Here is a 20935-nt window from a genome sequence, read left to right as displayed (position 1 = left end):
ATACGCCCTGGTGCCCCCACTGCAGGCCGGTACACTTTTTCTGTATCGTCCCCTGTCCTTCAGAGAGTCCACCTCAGCTCATCCTGTGCTCGTCACCTTTTTAAAAGTAAGTTTAATCAAGAAGTGAGAAGTGAGAAGAAAAATATGTTTTTGGGTCTTTCTATCTTGCATCTTTCTATCTTGACTTTGAAAGCTTATTCTCTTCCCAGAGTGTCTGCCTTCATGACAGATATTCTTCCCAAACCAATGTTTCTGTGTTTTTTTAATTTCATTTTTTAAATTAAATTAAATTAAATTAAATTAAATTAAATTAAATTAAATTAAATTAAATTAAATTAAATTAAATTAAATTAAATTAAATTAAATTACTTTAAAAGAAAAAAAAAGCATCAGTGTTTGACGAACCAGCATGACAGTAGCGCCACATCCTTCAATGTGTTCCATTTCTGATCAATTATCCCGAGACTGATGGTGTGAAATTTATGAAGCAGATTGTGAATGAATGAAAAGAAAAACTCCCAGTCAGGATTTGTTTTTACTGTTTCATCATAATAATTAGTTTCATTTGTTAAATTTTTAATTCTTATGCTTAGGTTGAGTCAGTAAAGTACAATTCCAGGATGCTGTTGTCACTGAGCGACATGGACTGGCTGCTTCCTGCAGGAGATGTGATGTCACGTTCGACTGACGTGCCCTTGCCGCTGTGAATGTGGTGAACATGAATGACGCGCTTTTCACACACATATTTTATTTCTATTTATAGTCAGGAATGGAAAAACAGGCAAATGTTTGGAGCTCTCCAAGAAGATTTGTGAGAGGCGGCTTCTAAATAGAGACAAATATTTCTCTCCATCACTTTTCACCACACTGTGGCTCCATTGGTCAGAGGTGAGGTGTGTTCAGATAACCAGTGGCCACTGTTTAATTAAAGTCATATCACAACACCGGGGTAACACTGAGCCCTCAGAGAATGTCATCATTCTGTCAAGTCAAGGTCAGGAAAGCTGAACAGCAAATACCAACCCTGGAAAGAAACCTGGCCTGTGGTGTCTGCACACTGACACCAACACAACGCTCCAGACACTCCTCTTAGAATTTAAAGCGTTCTTATTGATCCCAGCCTGGACCTTCTCATACATCAGGAGCGAATAGAGGCAAGAACCTGGTGAAACAATATAAATCACAACAGTTCAGTACATTGTGAGGTAGGGTTTCATAGGAATGTGTTGTTTGTGTTTAAAGTAGTGATCTGTGTCCACTTCTTCCTGTCTCAGTGGGTGAGTTACACTGTAAATAGAAGAGTTCAATGTTTGGAGGGGTTTAAACACAAATCTTTACCCATCTGTCCGTAAACCGGTTTGAATAACCAGTGCAGGAATATTGTTTATACCAGAAGGAATGAAGTACAATCATGATACTTTGAATAGCGGTGCATCACGTGAGTACAGACTGACCCCTGATCAGCTCCAGCACTGACTCCCGCTGATGATGCAGTGGAGAGGAGAATGTCAAGGAGAGGGTACCACCCCAAGTGTGTTTACACACAGAGACGCGGTGTGAGCATCGTTCAGCGATGAGGATTTAATTCAGCTCCAACAGGGTCGGTTCAAGGACACTTGAGGAGGGAGGGTCCTGCTGACATCAGGCTGAGCCCCCACCCACCAGGCTTTCCATGCATAGTAAACCTGAGGTGTGTGAATGCAGGAGGAAGCAGCTGACTGTGTATGAATGGTGGTGTGTTCAGAGGAGAACCACCAACATCTGGCCGTTATCGCTGTAGAAATTCATTTCAATCACCACAAAAAAAAATCCTCATGTATACGATCCTCCTTACGTTCCTGTTCTCCAGCCGCGACACGTCTCCACTGTTTGATGGAGAGGTTGCCATAGTGATGCTCACCAACAATGGAAACTGAGTTTTTCAACTATCTCTGTTACACTTTTGGTTTAGCTTTTTCCTGTTTACTGTATTTTGAACATTTTTTCCACAAACATGTTTCTACTTCCTACATGACATATTTTTTTTGTTTATTTTTTTATTTTATTTTTTACAAACGCTTCATTTCCAGGGGACAAAACGTAATTTATATCATAAAAATCCGTGAATCTGTGAAATCCATTCGATTCAAGCTTAGTGAAATGGTTGAACATGATAGTTAATAGCAGTTATGACACGTGGACACAAACGTCTGAACACACTGAATAGAAGCAACTAATTATAGGACATCATAAAAATGAACACCACACGTCTATTTATTTATTTATTTATTTTCTTTATTTTTATGTTAATTACACTATGTGTTGTGTAACTTGCACAAACATTAACACCTTTCATTTAGCAGGGGTCAGCAAGAAGCATTTACACACAAACACACACACACACACACGCACGCATATGCACACACACACACTCTCCTTAATAATTCTGCTCCGTTCCAGTCTCATCTGCAGTCTGGATTAAAAGCAGCTCGCTGTATTGACCCGTCTCACTTTCTCCATTTCATTAAAAAGGCAGAGAATCCTGCAGACTCATCTCTTACCACCTTACACATCCTACCTGCTGGCAGAAAACACACATACTAGAAATCATACACATCATGTGACATGAACCAACTGAAGTCACATGTCTGTTTTTACATGGCAGCGTGCACACGAGCGCTTTTTGTGCTATGGTGACACATTTTTTGACAGCCGTGCTGACACCCAGTCACACCAAGGTGAAATTCAGACATGCAGACGCCGCAGGACCCCGACCTGCGGGGGCTCATCCAGCTCACAAAGAACCACACGGCCAATAATTCTGATTTATACCATCTCGTAACACGAGGGACTGTGACACCCTGTATGTATAACCATCCACAGCCCCATCAGGTCAAACAGCCACACAGCGTTTTATTGGTTGGACACTGGTCTTGGTTTATTTCTGTTATAACAGCAGTTCCAAATAATCTAAATATGTTTATAACACGTCTTTGTATCTTTCCTTATCACTATGGTTTGATTCTCAAGGGTTAGGGTTAGGGTTAGGTTAGGGTTAGGTTTAGGGTTAGGGTTAGGGTTAGGGTTAGGGTTAGGTTAGGTTTAGGGTTAGGTTAGGGTTAGGGTTAGGGTGGTTTGAAAAGGGTCATCGAGTCTGCTGTGGCGAGGCATCATTTTTATTCATGGATCGGCCCCCACAGAGGCCAGACCTGGACCCCAGTGAGAATCTTGATGATGCAGCAGAATTTAAATAGAAGAAGACGCGTCACTTCCTCTCCAGCCCACTAGATGTCAGCCTGAGGCCCACCTGTGGCTGGATGGAGTCGGGCTCAGGGTGAACTCCCTGATGGATTGTTCAATGGTTTAGCTGAACGTAATTATTTTGTTGTTAGGGTTTCATACGGTTAGGGTTAGGTTTTGGTTTATTATTTTTCTTTATTTTTTTAGAATTTATTGCACAAATTTGGGTGTTTTTGACTTTAGGTCAGGACTATCCTGATGACCTCGTAGTGGTTTTTGGTTTTGCGTGGTTTGGGTTTATGTGTTTTGGTTCTTCCTGTGCAATCCTCTTAGAGTTGTTAGTCTGCTGATCTCATTCAAAAACATCACAGTTGAATCTTTAAGATTTAGAATTATTCTTCTGCACATGAGAAGTTATTTCCCAGGAATTGATTTACTTAACTTTCTTGTTTTTAGATAAATTATAAATAAGCATATTTATAATAAGCAATAATATTATAATATTTTAATAATTTTTAATAAAAATTATATAATGTAACAATGATATTATATATTATTATTAATAATATATTTTATATATTATATATTATAATAATGTTATTATTATATAATAATAAAAAATAATATTATAATAAGCATATTAGCAATTATAAATTATAAATAACTAATTATAAATAAACATTAAAACATTTTTATTATATGTAAGATATGTATGTGTTGTTTTTTTATGTTATGGGATGTTTTTTCTTTTTTTTCTTTTTTTTCTTGTTTGCTTCTGAGTCGGTACCCCCAGAAAAATCAACATATGCTCATGAGCAGACTTCCGTAAGTCACAAAGTTCTCGATGAGTAACAGTTGAGCAAACAGCTCAAACCAAGTGAAGCATGAACCTCATCACAGTAAACAGCTGACAACTGGACCAAGACCATCTGGCTTTAGAAACTTTAGCTTCCCAGAACTTCACCCCCCACCAGATAAACATCAGGCTCGACTTCCTGTTTTGTCTTTAAGGTAATTGATGTTTGTTGGACAATCTGCCATTCCATCTCTCTTTGTTTTCCAGCTTTTCCAGTAGTGTCTTCCTTTATTCTTTCATCCTTCGCTCCTCCTCTTCCTCCTCTCGGCTCCTCGCCCTGGATGTCCTCTTGAAGTCAGATGTGTGAACATGTCTCCTGCAGCAGCGTTAATTAGCTGAGGCCAGATGGATGAGGTGATGGCGTGTTGTAGTGCCCTCTGCAACGCCACACCCTCTGTTATCCTCAGCACGTGCTGACACACACAACACACACAACACACACACACACACACACACACACACACACACACACACACACACACACACACACACACACACACACACACACACACACACACACACACACACACACACACAGGCTTACATAACTCACACCCAGTGCGATGGAGCTGCATCTTACTTACAGTCACATCTATTTTAAGGTAAAGGTGTTCAGTCTGTCTGCAGATGAGAACAGGAAGGGTTTCATGTTTGCTTCTTTTCTTTCTTTCTTTCCCTCCTCTTGTTATTTCTGACGCTGCGATAAAATGCATTTCTATTTTTGCCAGCAGCTCAAAGGCTGACACAATTTACAAGACGGTCATTTTTCACACTTTTTCCAAAAATAATCTGCGCAGCCTCCGATGAGGAAGATGATTTTAGGAGCGAAGGTGGTGGTGGTGGTGGAGGCACAGATAACGTCAGGTTTCAACATTGATGATGCGACTTTAGACGCACTGCAGTAGAGTCTCTCTCCTTCTCCTTCTACCTCACCTCTTCTCCATTCAGCTTCCTCAGCAGGTTACCACCATCCCATAAGCATAAGCATCTCTCTCTCTCTCTCATCCCCACACACACACACACACACACTCTGACATGGTGACCTTGACAGTCAGTGGGGGCACGGGCTTGAGGCAGAAGTTACTCTGTGACTCTTAATCACTGACTCAGAGTCAGGACAATGTTCACCACAAGGAGCAGAAACACAGAGTCACAGCGGAAGCAGTGCGCTTTAATTTTCTTTCTGTAATTTCATTTCATTTTAGTGCTTTTTAATGTTCATTTTATTTTCACCACGACATGCAATGTTTGAGATCATCATCTGAACCACTCCTGACCCGTCTGAAGTTTGACAGCAGCTTTAGGTGGTTTCAGCCCTGAAAACCTCCAATCGTTGGCTTTTGTGGATGAAAATATACCAACATTTCATCTTTAATGATGTCAGTGACATCCCATCATCATCATCTTGTAACAGAATCTATTTGTTTAGTCATAAAACTACCAGGAGATGCATTTTCCTGGTGTATCTATGAACAGGGCTGAGTCAGCGCTCACGCCCCCCCACAGTGCATCTGCTTTAATCACACTGTGTGATACCTGCATGCAGTGTGTGAGCTGAAAACCCGCCCTGCCTGAAGGTGTGGCTCTCACACGATGTGTGATGGAGTCACCTCTTGTTGTTTCAGAGGGTATTCCTGCATTCAAAGGTCCTCGTCTGCCGGGAGCCAGTTTGACTTGGTGCAGGGTTCATGAATATTAATGAGGACCGGAGCAGGGTGGGGTCCACATCAGAACATCATCTGTGGAAGACAGAAGATTTAGAGAGAGAGAGTCTGCCTCCAGACATGCTTCTGTAATCCATCCATCCATCCATCCATCCATCCATCCATCCATCCATCAATCCATCCGTACTGTACTGCCTGTGTTGTACTGCCTGTTGTATTTCATCTGTGCTGTATGTCATGTATATTTGGTACATTTAACAATGAAGCTGACTCTGACATTCCATGTCCTCCATTAGCCTGTGTGCTAACTAGTTTGAGCCCTTACCTAAGCAGTCAGTGTGTATTATAAAAATCAGCTTGAGGGTTAAACACACATTTTCAAAGCAGAATTGAGTGACAAAGAACCAATCAGTTTGATCGTGGCACCAGATGTCCGAGTGTCTGTGGGCAACACACTGAACCCAACGCCGTCCTCAGCCTGGAGTTTCCTCGCGGTTCACTAATAAGTCAAACGATCATACTTCTCTATCTTCTTGTCCCGTTTTTAGTCTCTCTTTCGGTCACTCTTCCTGTTCTATTTCTGGAGTTTCTAATCTTTATACCTTCTGATACCACCTCCTTCATCCTCCTTGCATTCTGGCTCTGCGTGTTTTCATTAAAGAGTGTGTGATAAATGTTCCAACAGGGATCAGCTTCTTGTCAGTGTCAGCAAAGGAGCTGCTATAATGTGATGGATACTGCTGTGTGTCTCCATTAAACACACACACTAGCTCCTTAACTGTTCTTCATCCCTTTAATACAGTTTGATTTTTAATTCAAGATCAATAAGAACAACACAATACCTTTTGCCTTGCAAACTAAACAGATCTGAAGTGGCAAAATTCTCAGAATGAACTGATATTTTCCCACCATTCCATTACTTTGTATGATGTTGCCCTCCTGGTGACACTTCTATTTAAATGCTTTCTCATTTCACCTTCCTTCTCAGATAACACTTTGTCTGCAGTGTTATAAAAAGCAAGGACAATTGTCTGAAAAACATACTGAGAAACATTGTCTGACAGTCTTTCATTATTTATTCAGCACTTCTGTTGATAATATAATCTTTAAATTTAAGCTACAATTATAATGTAGAAATGATCTTTGACTGCAGATCTTTAAGCACAAACAGCAACAGACAGATATTATGAATATTTACATTTGCATTACATTTTCTCCCTGCGTGATGTGATTATAATCCGTGGAGCTTGTTTATCAGATTTAAATTGAGGAGGCTGCTGCCCCCACCACTGGGAAAAAAACCTACCTGAGTATGAGCAAGCTGACGTGGAAAACGTTCAATTTCAATTTTGCCAAATCATTTAAAACTAAGATAATGAAAGAATTCAAGTGTATATTAAAATTATGTAAAATTTCATTCCAATTTGAGTCCATCAGTGTTTGTGGAGATGTGATTAGATTTGATTCCCCCCTTTTAAGCCCTGATTGGTGAGAAAAAATGTCAAGGGATCATTTCTATAAATTCTGAACCAAACCCTATTACTGTTACAGTTCATTAATTAATTCATTGATTTTCATTTTGGTGTACCATGTGCACCATTTAGTACAACAGGTATGTTGTGAAACTCACTTCTTGTAGGCTTGACCTCCCCCAGATGTTACCAGAACATGCTCAAAACAGTATTTTCCTATTTAGTCAATGTATACTTTCTGTTCACATCAAACAACTCAGTTACAAATATGTATAAAATTAATTTTTAAAACCTGACAAGTAACGTGTCCGGAGTGTCTCCCCCGCCGCATGCCAAAACGTCCGCTGTGATAGGCTCCAACAACCCCCCATGACCCATGAAAGAGGAGGATGGGTATGGGAGATAAAAGAATGAATGAACCTGACATTCAAGGACCTCTCTGAACCAAGATGACCCCCCCCCCCGAGTAGTTCAGGTCGCTGTTATGATGAACACACATTTAAAATATCACTATGCATTATAAGTGGAAACGATTTAGACAGAAAACTGCTATAGGTCAATATTCTAGAAGCTAAACTAGGTCAATACCAAAACATTTAAAAAACTTAGTCGAAATATTGTCAGGATCACCACCAAGTCTGGTCTGATGGATTTCATGTTAACTCCTTAAAATTATTTCATAAAAACTCAGAATTAAATGAATATTTGGAAATATATATGCAAATATTTGGTGTTTAGTGTTTAGCATAACTTGCTTGTTTTTTTTTGTGGGTTAGTTTATGAGATGGAATTGAATGCACCTGTAAGTGCATGTTGTGCCAAGTCATCGGTTATTGGTCATATTGTTTTTTTATTTGATTAAATCTAAATAATTCACACATAAAAAAAATATTCTTCCAACACAACTAAAGCCAACCTAAAGTTTTACTGTCTTGTGTTTTTGTTTTATTAATTTACATATCATTTAGTCTGAATTTGAATGTGTAGATGTAGCTGCTGTGCATGTGTGTGTGTGTGTGTGTGTGTGTGTGTGTGTGTGTGTGTGTGTGTGTGTGTGTGTGTGTGTGTGTGTGTGTGTGTGTGTGTGTGTGTGTGTGTGTGTGTGTGTGTGTGTGTTGCAGCATTGAGACAAGAGAGCCACCTGACCCTGGTGTTTCCTTGTAGGGAGTGGTACAGCTCAGAGGTGTGTGTGCTGAGGCATTTGGATGGCTTAAACTCACACTGCCTGCACTCCCAGCAGCCTCACACTCTATGTGTGTGTGTGACTCCCTGTCGTCACCAGGTATTCCACCAACACACACATCTAACCTTCTGCCACAGACACACTGAGGCCGACTCTTTCCCTCTCTCTTCCCATTTCCCCTCTTGTCTTTCTTTGTATTTGTACGTATGTGTTTTTTGGGGGGGAGGGGCTCCACAAACCTGACACTGGTACATCAACCCCAATTCTCCTAAAAGTCACCCCTAAATTACTCAGTTCAAGATGTGGTGGCTGTACCAGCTACTCCAGTACCGCTTAACGAGCTATTTAATTATAAGGGTTATCTCCTTATTTATGGGACCCTCTGATTCTTGCTCCAGCATCGTCTAACATGATAAGAGCAATAAACACACTCCAGATTGTCATCACTTGTCTGCTAGCTTCTGTTTTCAGATCGTTCTGTTAGTTAAGAGTTAGTTTTATCTGCACCTAGAAGCACTGAAGAAGATGACGTGTACGTGGAAAACTGCTGGAGCTGTTGGCTGGTGCAGGAAACCTGGAGACAAGGAGAAATCTGATTAGCATCAAATACGTTTTAAAATAGTAACCAGAGAGAAACGAAGAACACTAAAATGAGTAAAAAGATAAATATATCACCATTTTATATTGATTTATATTGATTGATATGAAGTGTGTCCCGCCTACGACATCAACACACACGGACACACAGGAGGCTGACGCATGAGCGACATCAGGGGGGGGTTCACAAAAACTCCAAAGGGTTTCACTTCACAAGGTTTATTTTTAATTTTTAAATGAGATATTTTTAATAAACCTGAACACGGAATTATAAAATGTAAAAGCAGCTTTGAGTTTTTCCACATTTGGATTTATTTTCTGTTTCTTTTTAGGCACAAAAAGAGTGTTTATTTCTGTCATGCTATTAAACTGTATGGTTGTGATTCCATGTTATTTTTTAAAATTATTTATTTCTTATTTATTTTTGATGTCAGTCTTTAGTTTCCTTGATCTGATCTGATTTTAACTATTTTGCTTTTCTATATCTTCTCATTTAAAGGGAATTTTTACTCAAATGATACCCTTTACGTCATTATTTTTTTCTTAACAGAATAAGCAAGTAAATGAAATAAAGATAAAGGACGAGGATGAGAGGACAGCCTTCAGTTTGAACCAAGAGTTTAATGTGAATTATTTAACGTTTTGTTCATTACTGTTAGACGTATAATTTGTTATGTGTGTATTATGTTTTCTTGGTCTCATTTGCCATTTTCTAATTGGTCGGACTATTAATATTTTCAAATTTTAAGCACAAGTTTCTGTAGATAAAAGCTTCGGCTAATTAAATTCAATATTTGAAAAATATTACACAGTAATACAAGAAACTATTGAACTATCTAAACCCTCAAACATTTGACATCCACCATTCTTGTACTGAACACAGATCTTGCATACACACCAATGTGCGCTCAACTTCTGTAAATGAAGAAAAAAAAAAAGGAAATAAAACTTAGAATCCATCCATCCATCTTCCACCACTTATCCCTAGTCGGGTCGCGGGTGCAGCAGCTTCAACAGGGAGCCCCAAACTTCCCTTTCCCCGGCCACATCCACCAGCTCTGACTGGGGGATCCCAAGGCGTTCCCAGGCCAGTGTTGAGATATAATCCCTCCACCTGGTCCTGGGTCATGACCCATCGCTCATGACCATAGGTGAGGGTAGGAACGAAGACTGAACGGTAGATGGAGAGCTTTGCCTCGCGGCTTAGCTCCCTCTTTGTGACAACAGTGCGGTAAAGCGACTGCAATACCGCTCCTGCTGCCCCAATTCTCCGTCCAATCTCACGCTCCATTGTTCCCTCACTCGTGAACAGGACCCCAAGATACTTAAACTCCTCCACTTGTGGAAGGACCTCATTCCACAATTGGAGAAGGCATTCCACCGGTTTCCTGCTGAGGACCATGGCCTCAGATTTGGAGGTGCTAATCCTCATCCCCGCCGCTTCACACTCGGCTGCAAACCGGACCAGTGAGCGCTGCAGGTCACAGGCTGATGACGCAAACAGGACCACATCATCTGCAAAAAGCAGCGATGCAATCCTCAGGCCACCATACTGTAACCCCTCCTCACCACGACTACGCCTCGATATCCTGTCCATGAAAATCACGAACAGAATTGGTGATAAAGCGCAGCCCTGGCGAAGGCCAACAGCAACTTGGAACAAGTTCGACTTACTGCCGAGAACCCGAACGCAGCTCTCACTTTGGGCGTACAGGGATTGGATGGCCCTGAGGAGAGGCCCCCTCACCCCATACTCCCGCAGTACTTCCCACAGTATATCCCTGGGGACCCGATCGTATGCCTTCTCCAAGTCTACAAAACACATGTAGACTGGATGGTTGTACTCCCAAGCCCCCTCCAGGATCCCTGTGAGAGTAAAAAGCTGGTTCGTTGTTCCACGACCAGGACGGAACCCACATTGTTCCTCCTCAATCTGAGGCTCGACAATCGGCCGGACCCTCCTTTCCAGCACCTTGGAGTAAACTTTCCCAGGGAGGCTGAGGAGTGTGATGCCCCTGTAATTGGCACACACCCTCTGGTCCCCCTTTTTAAAAAGAGGAACCACCACCCCAGTCTGCCACTCTTTCGGCACTGTCCCAGATTTCCACGCAATGTTAAAGAGGCGTGTCATCCACGACAGCCCCTCAACACCCAGAGCCTTCAGCATTTCCGGGCGAATCTCATCAACACCCGGGGCTTTGCCACCGTGAAGTTGTTTAACTACCTCGGTGACTTCGCGCCGAGAGATTGACTCTGATCCCCCATCATCCTCCAGCTCTGCCTCTGCAACAGAGGACGGGTCAGTTGGGGTAGTTGGATTCAGGAGTTCCTCAAAGTGTTCCTTCCACCGACCGACAACTTCCTCAGTCGAAGTCAACTGCCCCATCCTTGTCATATACAGCTTGGATGGTTCCCCGTTTCCCCCTCCTGAGGTGTCGGACAGTCCTCCAGAACAATTTTGGTGCCGTCCGATAGAATAAGCTACATGTAGAAATAGGACAATTAACACTTTTCACACCTCTGTTCCTTTTGGAGTGGTGTCTTTTACTATTCCTTGACATTAAATATAAACCTGGAATGCCTTCCGTCACACAACCAAGGATTCCTATTCTTTTCATTAATCAGTACAGATTATTCGCTGACTTATTTAGTTCCAGTTCTAGTTGGCAGTGAAAATTGTAAAGTATATTCTCAGAGCTACTAAATTAAATGTTAGATCCCCATGACTACAGCCTTCATGCATGTACAGTTTAGTCTGGTTTGTCTCACTCTTCCTGTCTGTCACAACACATTTCATCAGTCTCCACCAGGCATCTGCTCGTAGCGTGACATCTCTGAAGGACATATGTATCCATGTGTTTCCAGCAGATGATGGTGAGCTTCAGTGCAGACAGTGTTTGGTCTGACCACTGTGTTAAAGGTATCTTAAGCCTCAGACGGTCATTCATCCTTAACTTAATGATGTGTATTCAGTGTGAGCTGTGCACCCGTGTGGGAGGTGAGAATGATGTGTTAATAGGCTGAGTGACTTATTGTCATTGACTGAAAGCATTATGGAGTGTTTGAAGTGGGGGGTGAGTGAGAAGCATCATTTTTATAGGGGGCGTAAAACAAGGAGGGAACCCTGAGACATAATTCACCTAAAGTGATCAAAACAATTATCACAGAAATTGATTGCACAAAAAAAAAAGTAAAACATATATTAGTCATAAAGCTAAGTAGATCCTAAATAATAACTTTTAAAAAAAGTTGCATATATCTGTTAGCTATGGTTTGAAATGGTATAATTCAACACAAATTAATTGATAAGGCTTATACACATTATTTCACTACATCATCATACATACTCATAAATATACCATAATGGTACCATAAGTATACATTTTTTTAATGTATTGATCATATCCTGAGAGATAAGAGAAAATATTGAAAATTACTGATGAAAGGACCAAGGAAAATATTCAAATCTCCTTCGTTTAACCAGTCACTTAGAAGAGAGGTTGGAGGGCGCGTTTTCCCCAGGTGGATGTTGGGTGTGTTTCCCGCAGTCGCCTGTAGGTGCCGCTGCTTCTCTTCTTTGACTGATACGATGTGCTGGGACGGATTTACTTTGGTTTTAATCATCCCGGACAATCTGCTCAGGGGCCCATAGACACACACTCACACACACACACACAAACTCACTCTCATAAATCCCAGTCTATATTTGATGAATATGGAATAAATGTATTTAGTTTTTTAGTAGATAAGCAAGTACATGACAGAGCATTTGGTGACAAACCACACGTTGCTGTTTTCCACCTAACAGTCACTATTAATATGAAACATGGCAGTAAAACATTAAATAGTGATGGAAAACTGTTGCATATGAATTGTTAAAGCCAATATATTTGTGGTTTAAAAATCCGTATGTCTTAATAATTCAAAATACCAATTAGGATTCATATACAATTAAGGGAAGACTAAGGGATTATTATAATTTAGTGAAAAAATATGAAATATTAACTTTCTGAAACAAGGTAAGATATGCAAATAAGTTTTTACACACATGGTTAATGTATTAAAAATTAACAAAATATATTTTTCATATTTTGCTGAATTGCATACTTTTCTACTAGATGTGCTCCTACTGCAAACTATAACAACTTTATGGACCCTCACTAATCAGACAACAGGAGAGGGGCTTCGTGACACAAGGGTAAAGACGGGAAGAGATGTGTCATAAACAGGAAACTGTCCATGAACCAGACCGTTGCGGCCTTGGGCGGGGACCTTCATACACCGTGATTTTTGAAGGATTCAAGCCTCTGAATTGAGAGGCAGCTTCAGTCTTGTTTACGATAAAGTTTGAGCTATTCAAAGACTGAAATATAATTTAATCACTGCTGAGCTCCTCCAGGAAACACGCTCTGCGTCTGACTGCTGTGGCTCTTTATAATGGAGCATGAGTAAATCAATATGAGGCCATAAGGAGCAGAAACAAGGCTGCAGATTAAAACTTCAACCCACCTCCACTCATCTCTGATTTATTACCCATCTCTCATAAATCTAGGAACGCAGCATCTCCCTGTTATTACAGACCTAAGCTATAAATCTTTATTTAAAAAAAAAAAAGTTATGTTATGTTATATAACCACTCAACTCAAATCTTGCCATTTCAATTTTATGATTTACTTCACATGAAATGTTTTGGTACATTTCAGCTATGATTATGCAGCTAACAGCTCCCATTGGGAATTAATGCATGTTCAGCTAAAGAGCAAACCTCAGCACATACTGGAGAGACTAAATTATGAACGGGACATAAGGAATATTGGATCATAGAGCATCATCAATATGTCAGTGATGTAGCCTCTCGAAACCTGGACACATGACTGTGGACAGGAAAGGTGATTACAGCGCTTCTCCATCACCACACAACACGCAAGGAATGACCTCATGGCTTCTAATCGTTCCAACCACAGCAAAATGGAAGAATGTTCTGCTCCATCCTTATGTATTAATTTATGATTGTTTTATGTTTGGTAAAATATGTGAGTTTTACTGTTTTAGATAGAATTAAAACATTTATTTAAATCAAACCACCTGAGGAGAGGGTAAGGGTTGGCTAAAATCTGATAAAATGTGAAATATGATTTGACGTAACTAAACAATATTTATTTTAAGGGTGGAAACTCCTGATCCAATTCAATAGTGAATTATTTTCTCCTTAGTGACAATACAGTTCAGATCTTAAATTAATAGCAGAACTGAAAAAGCTGAAACACATTACAGAGTGCTAATAACATCCATTAAGACGCCAGTGGTAGTCAGCTTTCAGTCTGGGTTTTTGAGCATGTATTAAAATTAATAAAAAACATTAAAGATAAAGATGTTATAATACTGTAGTAGCTGCCTTGGATCCCAAGTTTACTCTCAGAAACAGTGGAACTGGTGATTTCAGATTCAGACTTGATGAATGTATGAAGGTTCATCAGCAACTGTCTGTGAATACATTAAAAACTCAAAGAAATTGTATTGAGAAGATTGTGGGAATGACTGGAAGTTTTGGGAACGGATATGTGTAGTTTAAAAAAAAAAAGGAAAAAAAAGATGTCAAATAAAATCCCCAGGAATGTTAAGTTTTTATATCCTGGTGCAATAAGACAGGGTGTTCACAAAAATGAGAAGTTTGTTATTATTACTGATAAAGACTGCCTCTAAGAACTGGTATAACCCTGAGCGTCCTAGGCCAAAGGAATAGATGACATGTTCAAAGAAATATTTGCAATGGAAAAGAAGAGTTTTATGAGTTCTTGTCTAAAAACAGAAAGAAACGACCCGACAACGTGTGATTTTGTGTCATAAAATGTTAAACTAGGAATAACAATCTAAGGAAGAGAACATAACGTAGATTTAGACCATGCAGTTTGTCTTTGACAGGCAGTGCATCCTGAAGCTTAAACTATTCATCTTTTCTGTCATTTATTAATCAATACAATTTCAATGTTTTCCTACCTTCCAGTTCCACAACTAGGTCTACTAATATTAAGAGCAAAAAGTAAAAACAAAAGTAAATACAAAAGTCAGATTAGCCTAAGGAGAAACTACACAGCAGACTTCCCTCCTTGTGTCATCACACACAAACAGCCATGAAAGGATGACTTCATCATGTGACCATGAAAACCTGCCTCAATTATGAATCATCAGAACCAAAATACATGAGTCATGTGTTCTGGATCTCATGAAAATGTGTCTGGATCATTTTTGTCCAATCATTGTATTAAATTTAGATAATGAAATCTTGTCAGTGCTCCAGTCCTTGAACGCATCGGATTGTATTGCAAGGATTATTGAAGACAAGACTAGTTTTGATTTGATGAATCTTTGATGGAATTCAGATATTGATGAAAATCTAAATTATTTTCTTTTTTCCTTCGTTGAAGTTGATTTGATGCTCTTCCTTGTGTCTAATTGTGATGACCTGTGGAAATTAACAAAGTCAAATTCTTTTAAAAACACATGTGTCAAAAAATACATTTACATAATGCAGTAATTAAGCTAATTTTAACTTTGACAAAAACATTTTGAACAAAATTAATGTCCTCATTTGTGTGTGATGTTATTTTTCATTATTCACTTGGATAGTTTGATCCTTGATTGATGTAGTTCTGTGGGTTTCATAACGTGACAAATTAAATGGATTTGTTACAATAGCAACAAGCAAACATTTTTTTTTTTTTGAATAAGTAATAAATTTGAGTTATTTAACAAGTAGTTACATTTAGGTTACATTACATTGAGTTACATTGAGTTACATTTATAAGTTACATCTGGCCTTTTGAGGACAGCCAATAATGCTGATGTGGCCCTCAATGCAAATGAGTTTGACACCCATGTTTTAAAAAAATGACTGGGTTACCACAGTAATCCGCTGGATTGTTCTTTGGACCATATGTTCACGGAATATATAAATCTACATAAAACTAGCGGGAACCCATGGAAATTCCATGATAAACCCTGAAAAGAGCTGTATGTAGTTACTGAAAGAGCGTTTTTGTCAGATGCCTGAGGAGCATTTTGGATACTACATTGATTGCCCCATTCCAAACAGAAACCATAGCTGGACAGTCTGTTCAGTGTCTGTCTAGTGTTACTCAGAAATTGTTGTTGTTTTCCGTGTCGTTCCTGCTGTTTGGACTTCCTGCTCAAAAACATGAGAATTATTGGAACAATTATGACACTCTAAAATTATATTAACAGGGAAGTCCATGTATAGTTATTCTAACATAGCAGTTGCCTTATGCCATAGTGTTCATGTGATTCCTTCTGGCAGATGTGCCGTGATTGGTCGGACGCTTGATTGACAGGTAGTGGGTGGAGTCGGTGACAGCGTGACAGCTTGAGAATGTCTGAAGTGAGTTTATTCAAATATATAGGTGGGGAAATTAGCATTAAAATCTGATCAGAAGTTTTGAATAACACTGATAACCTAAAGAGGATGGAAACACAACCCAGATTAGAAACATTCATAGCGAAGTATAAACTGAGTACCCACATTAAATTTCCTCTGGCTTCCTGTAAAGCCTTGTTTATGTCAGCACTGACAGATGGTATGATCTTGTTCCTGTCGGTGACTAAAAGAAACGGAACCTTCTGTTTCATGTCCGCAGCTTGTCACACACCATGGAAGTGTCAGTCTGATTCGAACTTGTTGCCTGGTGGAGTGTAAGTAGAGGACGCCAACAGGAAATGTAGTTTGTTGTGCTGCCGGTCTGTCGGACGGACCTCCCTCTCTCTGCCCACTGGCTGCCGGAGGGAGGCTGTCCACCCGCAGGAACACCAGGCTGTTGTGAAGGGGGCGGAGCCGTCCTGGCTGGCTGTCACCGAGGTTCGCCTCATTTGGAACGCTAGCCTCCGAGCTAACCGCAGCCCGACCCCACAGGGCTCCGTTCAGCGGTGACGACCAGCGTCCGTTCGGCGGACCCCAGGCAGGAGCAGCATGCCGGTGAGAGGCGGCGGAAGACTGGCGTCTTACCCGAGCAGAAGCGATAATGTCGGAGTGAGTGTCACTTTTCTGGTGTTTTGACGTGTGTGACGTCACGTTTGCTTAGTTCGCCATGACAAGTGCCGTCGGTGTGTGTTGCGTTCAAATGCATCACGTACACCTGGTTTAAGTGTGCGCGAGCTCGGCTGTTGGCCAGCCAATCGTCGGCTCGTCAGTACACCTGTTGTTCCTCAGCGCAGCCAATAGGAAGCCGCGTACGGGGAGTCGGACCTGTTCGTCTGGACTTGTGTTTTTCTCCGCCTGGAGAAACTGTTCGGACTTTAAAGTTGACCGTGAAGGTTGTAATCCCGGACAGATTGACATCTCTGGTTTAATGGGGGGCGTTCACTGCAGATTAGAAGGTCACCGGATGTAATCAGCAGACCCGCAGAGAAAGTGTGTGTGTGTGTGTGTGTGTGTGTGTGTGTGTGTGTGTGTGTGTGTGTGTGTGTGTGTGTGTGTGTGTGTGTGTGTGTGTGTGTGTGAGGAAAGCCAGAGGCAGGGTGTGAAATGTGGCTTTACTTCCTGTAACATCGCTGCTCAGTGGAGTACACCTGGAACCAATGAGCTGTGCTGTTTATTATCAAAACACTTTTATTATAAATTGAAAATGTCAGATTGTTTTTACCTCCTGTGTGGCTGCAACTCTTAGAGAGATGATCACACAATGACACTGCTGTTATGTCAGGGTTGACTCTTCCTTTGGGTGTCTACAGATCCATGGTCACCCGCAAAGATGATCATTAATGAAGTGTGTGTGTGTGTGTGTGTGAGTGTGAGAGAGAGATCCTGTCCCCATGATCACACTAATGACCCTATGGAAGTCTTTAATCCTCTCAGCCATGGCAGTCTGATATGTTTTTTATTCCCTAATGAATGCATTCAGTGTCTCCTCCACTTTAATTGATCTAGAAACATTTCCTGATGCAGAGATAAAAGTTACACATACAGGATGTAATACAGTAACATATATTATCAACTAACATATTTAAAATGAATTTTCCTGAGAAGGACTTCCTTTGGAGCACGTTAGGGTTACAGTTGAAGTTACAATACAAGAAGAGTATCAGCATCATTTACCCTGAACTAACCTGAACCTCAGATCCTGATTTGGAGCACAGGCCTAACGATTTACAGCATTTAATGTTGTTGAAATACTCATTGAAGTACTGAAAGGATTTAAGTTTCATTTGGGTTTTACAATGCATGAGTCAAAGCATCAACTGGTACTGAAACTATTAATACTGTATTGTGTAAAGTATTCCAGTAGTAATCATGTAAACTATTCTTATGAAGAATAAGAAAAGGGAGGAGAGGAAGTGTTGTTTATGCTGATAGTGGATGAGTTATTGGCTGAAGTGAAAGGCCTGAGTGTTGAAAGATGAAGGTTGAAATTGTTTTATAAACACTACCAGAATCAGAAATGTCACCAGAAAGGTGATTTTGTGATTTGTCACCAGTGGGCGGAATCAGCCGAAGTGTAATTTAAAGTGAAAAATGGGAGCTGCCTTTTACAGTTTTGCTATGGAGGACAGGTGAATTAAGTTTAGATAACTGAGGGTGTGCCGTTACTGGGGACAGTAGATGGGACTGATCAGAACAGCTGATACCTCAGTTGGTAGAAGATCAGCAATCAGTGGCGCCGGGCTGAGACTGAGGTGGTTATTTTCTAAAGAGCAATTTTTAAAATCAGATATTTGTTGGTGTGGTTTTAGAAAGAAATAGACTGTTTTTAAAATCCTTTTCAAAGGAATAAATTGAATTTTTGACTTTACAAAACCTTCCCCACCATTGACACTTTATACAAATCTAGTGCTTTTCTTAGCGAGCTAAATCCGTTCTTGTCACTTAGACATGTCTGACTTCGCTTCATGTTGTTCCTGAATCCTGCACAGCACCTTCATGTATTATGGATCAAGAAATCACAGCTGACATCTCTCCGTTCACAAAGGGAGCGAAGTGTCTCTTCATGACAACAGTTCCCTGGAATACATCATCACCTTTAGGGAAAAAAAGCGATGGCGCAGAAGCACTCCCATGATTCAACGGGGTCTGTTCATCAACCCCATTCTGTTTTCTTACAATAGAAGAATCCAGTTCAGCCTGCGTGACACACTGACAGAAACACAGCTGCTGACGGTGAACAGGGAGAGCATTCACTCACTGGTGCGTTCATACACAAATCCATGGATGGTACAGTCCAACACTGAAGACGCGCCTGGCTGGACACTCTGGGTTAGACCTTCAATATCCAAGGATTCCTCCTGTCAGATAATTGTGTCCATAGACTGAAGAGTTTCAACAAAGTGCACTTGATCTCATTTTTTATTGAATTGTGATGACGTATAGCACTGTGGAGGATAATATTCACGTTGATCTCTGCTGCTGCTGTGCTTTAGAGACTTGAATAACAACCAGGGACAATTATGATCTCTCCATCAAGATGAAAGACATTTTAGGCTTCAGAGTTTGTGTAGATGGACCTACACTAGAGATCAGAAGTCTGTCTCGCGTCCTTCACTCCTGCAACAATTTCTTTAGTCTGGCCAGAAAGTAGCGGCAACGCCCTTCGCCTTATCCACTAACATGACCTCTGTGGGCTGCAGGCCTGGCCGTGATGTCCGACCGCAGTGAAGCAGACCCTTTACTTTGTTTCTGCAGCCATGTATTTACTGACACGGTATCACAAACCTGAGGGCTTGCCAGTTTTGTTGTTTCTGAAACTGTTTGACTCTACAAGGCTGTCTTCTGGATGCATCTGTGTCACTGTAGAAGACACATGGAACTATGAGAGACATTGACGGACATGACATCTGAAACAACCGTGTCTGTTCCATGGGTGGACCCAGTCCATGTGTGTCTTTAGCTGTACTTGAAGAAGTAATGATTGGAACTCATGTATTCTCAAATGGTAAACCTTACCAGCCGTCCCTTCATAAAATGTAACACAAGTGAACAATACTGATTATCATTTCTTTATCAGATGACTATTCATAGATACAAATTCTGCGTTCTCACTGAATTTTAGGTGGTCGACTTTTTGCTGTGTTGTTGTGTGTCCGGTAGAGCAAAGTTGTAATCTTCCATGGAAAGGCTGGCTCCTGAGTCGCCGTGTGATCTATAGAGGCTAAACACTCATTAACTAGTGATGTCAAAATACACCGACACATGGCATCCAGAAAAAGGTGCTCATATAGTGATGTGGCACAATTAATACAGTGGTCGAGGCGGATGGCCGCCCAAAAGAGTAAGGGTCCTGCCTGGAGTTTCTTCCTCGACTTCGGGGGTTTTTCCCTGCCACTGTCGCTTATTCTTGCTCTGGAGGGTTCAGTTGGGTTTTTCTGTCTGTTAAAGCGCTTTGAAATGTCTATTGCCATGATTAAGCACTATATAAATAAAACCTGATTGATTGATTGATCCCTCGTTACTCGCGGTTAATGTGTTCCAGGAACCACCCACATAAACGGAATTCCGCCATATAGCGACAAACTATTTTATTATTTACGGTAATTTAAATGTTTATGAACCCTCCCCATACTGATATTAAACCACCTCCTATCTGTATTACCTTTTCCCACACTCTTATAGACTGTTAAAAGCACTTTTGTGTCTCATGAAAGTCCGAGACTGACTGAACAGAGTGCACTTCTGGATGCCGTCAGCCAATAGAATGCGCATACGGTATCATGTAAAACACTTTTGTGTCTCACGGAAGTGCTAACTCTAACCCTAACCCATCACGCAGCCCCTTGGTAGAAGTCACTGTTAAATTGTTAGAGATGTGAATCAAGAGGTTTCTTGTATGAGTCTATTCTTGCAAGAAAATTACAAGAAATTCAAAATATTCTTGACCAATGGGAATCGTGCCACATGGGCCTGGACAGCTGCTGGGAGGGGCCGCCTGATAAAATTCCTCCC

General features: G+C 40.7%; 1 protein-coding gene across 9 annotated transcripts in view; it reads left to right on the top strand.

Moving 5' to 3' along the window:
- The first annotated feature begins 16628 nt into the window (after positions 1–16628).
- The window catches only part of tjp2b (tight junction protein 2b (zona occludens 2)), a 61268-nt gene continuing 56961 nt past the window's right edge, over positions 16629–20935 (top strand). For 3 of the 9 annotated variants that reach the window (XM_068309943.1, XM_068309940.1, XM_068309941.1), the window contains exon 1: positions 16636–17032. In XM_068309943.1, the coding sequence (XP_068166044.1) occupies positions 16973–17032 (60 nt within the window). In that variant the 5' untranslated portion in view covers positions 16636–16972. Of the gene's footprint in view, positions 17033–20935 lie in introns of all 9 variants that reach the window. The other 6 variants (XM_068309938.1, XM_068309937.1, XM_068309939.1 and 3 more) reach the window with 5 other exon arrangements.

This window comes from Antennarius striatus, chromosome 3 (assembly GCF_040054535.1).
Source record: "Antennarius striatus isolate MH-2024 chromosome 3, ASM4005453v1, whole genome shotgun sequence".
In the NCBI taxonomy this organism is placed as follows: domain Eukaryota; kingdom Metazoa; phylum Chordata; class Actinopteri; order Lophiiformes; family Antennariidae; genus Antennarius; species Antennarius striatus.
Note: the sequence above shows the minus strand (reverse complement) of the source record. Positions and strands in the feature narration are given on the sequence as shown.